This window comes from Cyphomyrmex costatus, unplaced genomic scaffold (genome assembly GCF_001594065.2).
Source record: "Cyphomyrmex costatus isolate MS0001 unplaced genomic scaffold, Ccosl1.0 C2255503, whole genome shotgun sequence".
NCBI classification, from domain to species: Eukaryota; Metazoa; Arthropoda; class Insecta; order Hymenoptera; family Formicidae; genus Cyphomyrmex; species Cyphomyrmex costatus.
Genome location: NW_017274132.1, coordinates 1 through 891, shown reverse-complemented (window position 1 = coordinate 891; position 891 = coordinate 1). Strand labels below are relative to the sequence as shown.

General features: G+C 38.5%; 1 protein-coding gene across 1 annotated transcript; it reads right to left on the bottom strand.

Moving 5' to 3' along the window:
* Nucleotides 1–107: 107 nt before the first annotated feature.
* Nucleotides 108–854, bottom strand: LOC108771611 (puff-specific protein Bx42-like; the record flags this gene model as incomplete). Its single annotated transcript, XM_018536980.1, has 2 exons — nt 108–493; nt 596–854. Coding segments are annotated over 2 exons (645 nt in total), but the record flags the coding sequence as incomplete, so codon positions are not given.
* Nucleotides 855–891: the final 37 nt, after the last annotated feature.

The following is an 891-nucleotide window of genomic DNA, read 5'->3' as shown; positions in this document are numbered from 1 at the left end:
AAAAAAAAAACAAGCAACAATAGCATTAAATTTATAGACAATTTATTTATAGACTACTCATAATTATTTAAATTAAAACTTATTGTGTAGACAAAATATAAATATTCTCACCTGTTTGTTTTAATCAATTTCTCCAAATCGTCTCCATACGTGTCTTTGTCAATATTTTTGCTAGGACGGTAAACGTGCGAAGCAATAGAATTGCCATCCCTCCACGGCTTATCGTAGACATTATACTCGTCGTCATGTCCGTAACCGCTATCCATCCCTTTGCTGGTATTAAAAAGACGTTGATCAAACTGCGCTTCTCCCGTATTAGGAACGCTTTTTGCTGGTAAACCGAGTGCAATTTGTTCGCTAATGTCGCGCTCGCGTTCGCGTTGCAAACGAGAACGTTTATCAGGTGCAGCGCGAGCTAAATTACGTTCGCGAGCGCGATCCTTGTGCCGTTCTTGTCTAAGTTGATCTCTCTCACGTGATTCTTCAGATTTATCTGTAGAGAGAAAAAAAACATCTCTTTATTATTTTTGTCTTGATTTAATTTTCCGAAATATTTTATTATTTATTTTGTATGTGAACTAGCAATTATACAAACCTAACGTTGCTGCAGATTTCAAGCCAGCGCGCTCTTCTCGAGCTTTTTGCGCGAGTTGCCTCAAATGATCTTCCTTCTTCTCTTTCTCTTTTTGAGCCAATTTCTTTTCTAATTGCGCTCGCATTTCGACAGCTTGCCGAGCTTTTCTGTCCGCGATGTAAAGAGCTTCTGCCAACTTGGCAAAATTCTCATTAATATGAACCTGTTGTAGCCCTCGACCGTCTGCAGCGAGACGTTTGTCTAAGGGAATGGTGTAACCCTAAAAACATAGTTTTGTTTCTTAGATAAAATTCTAG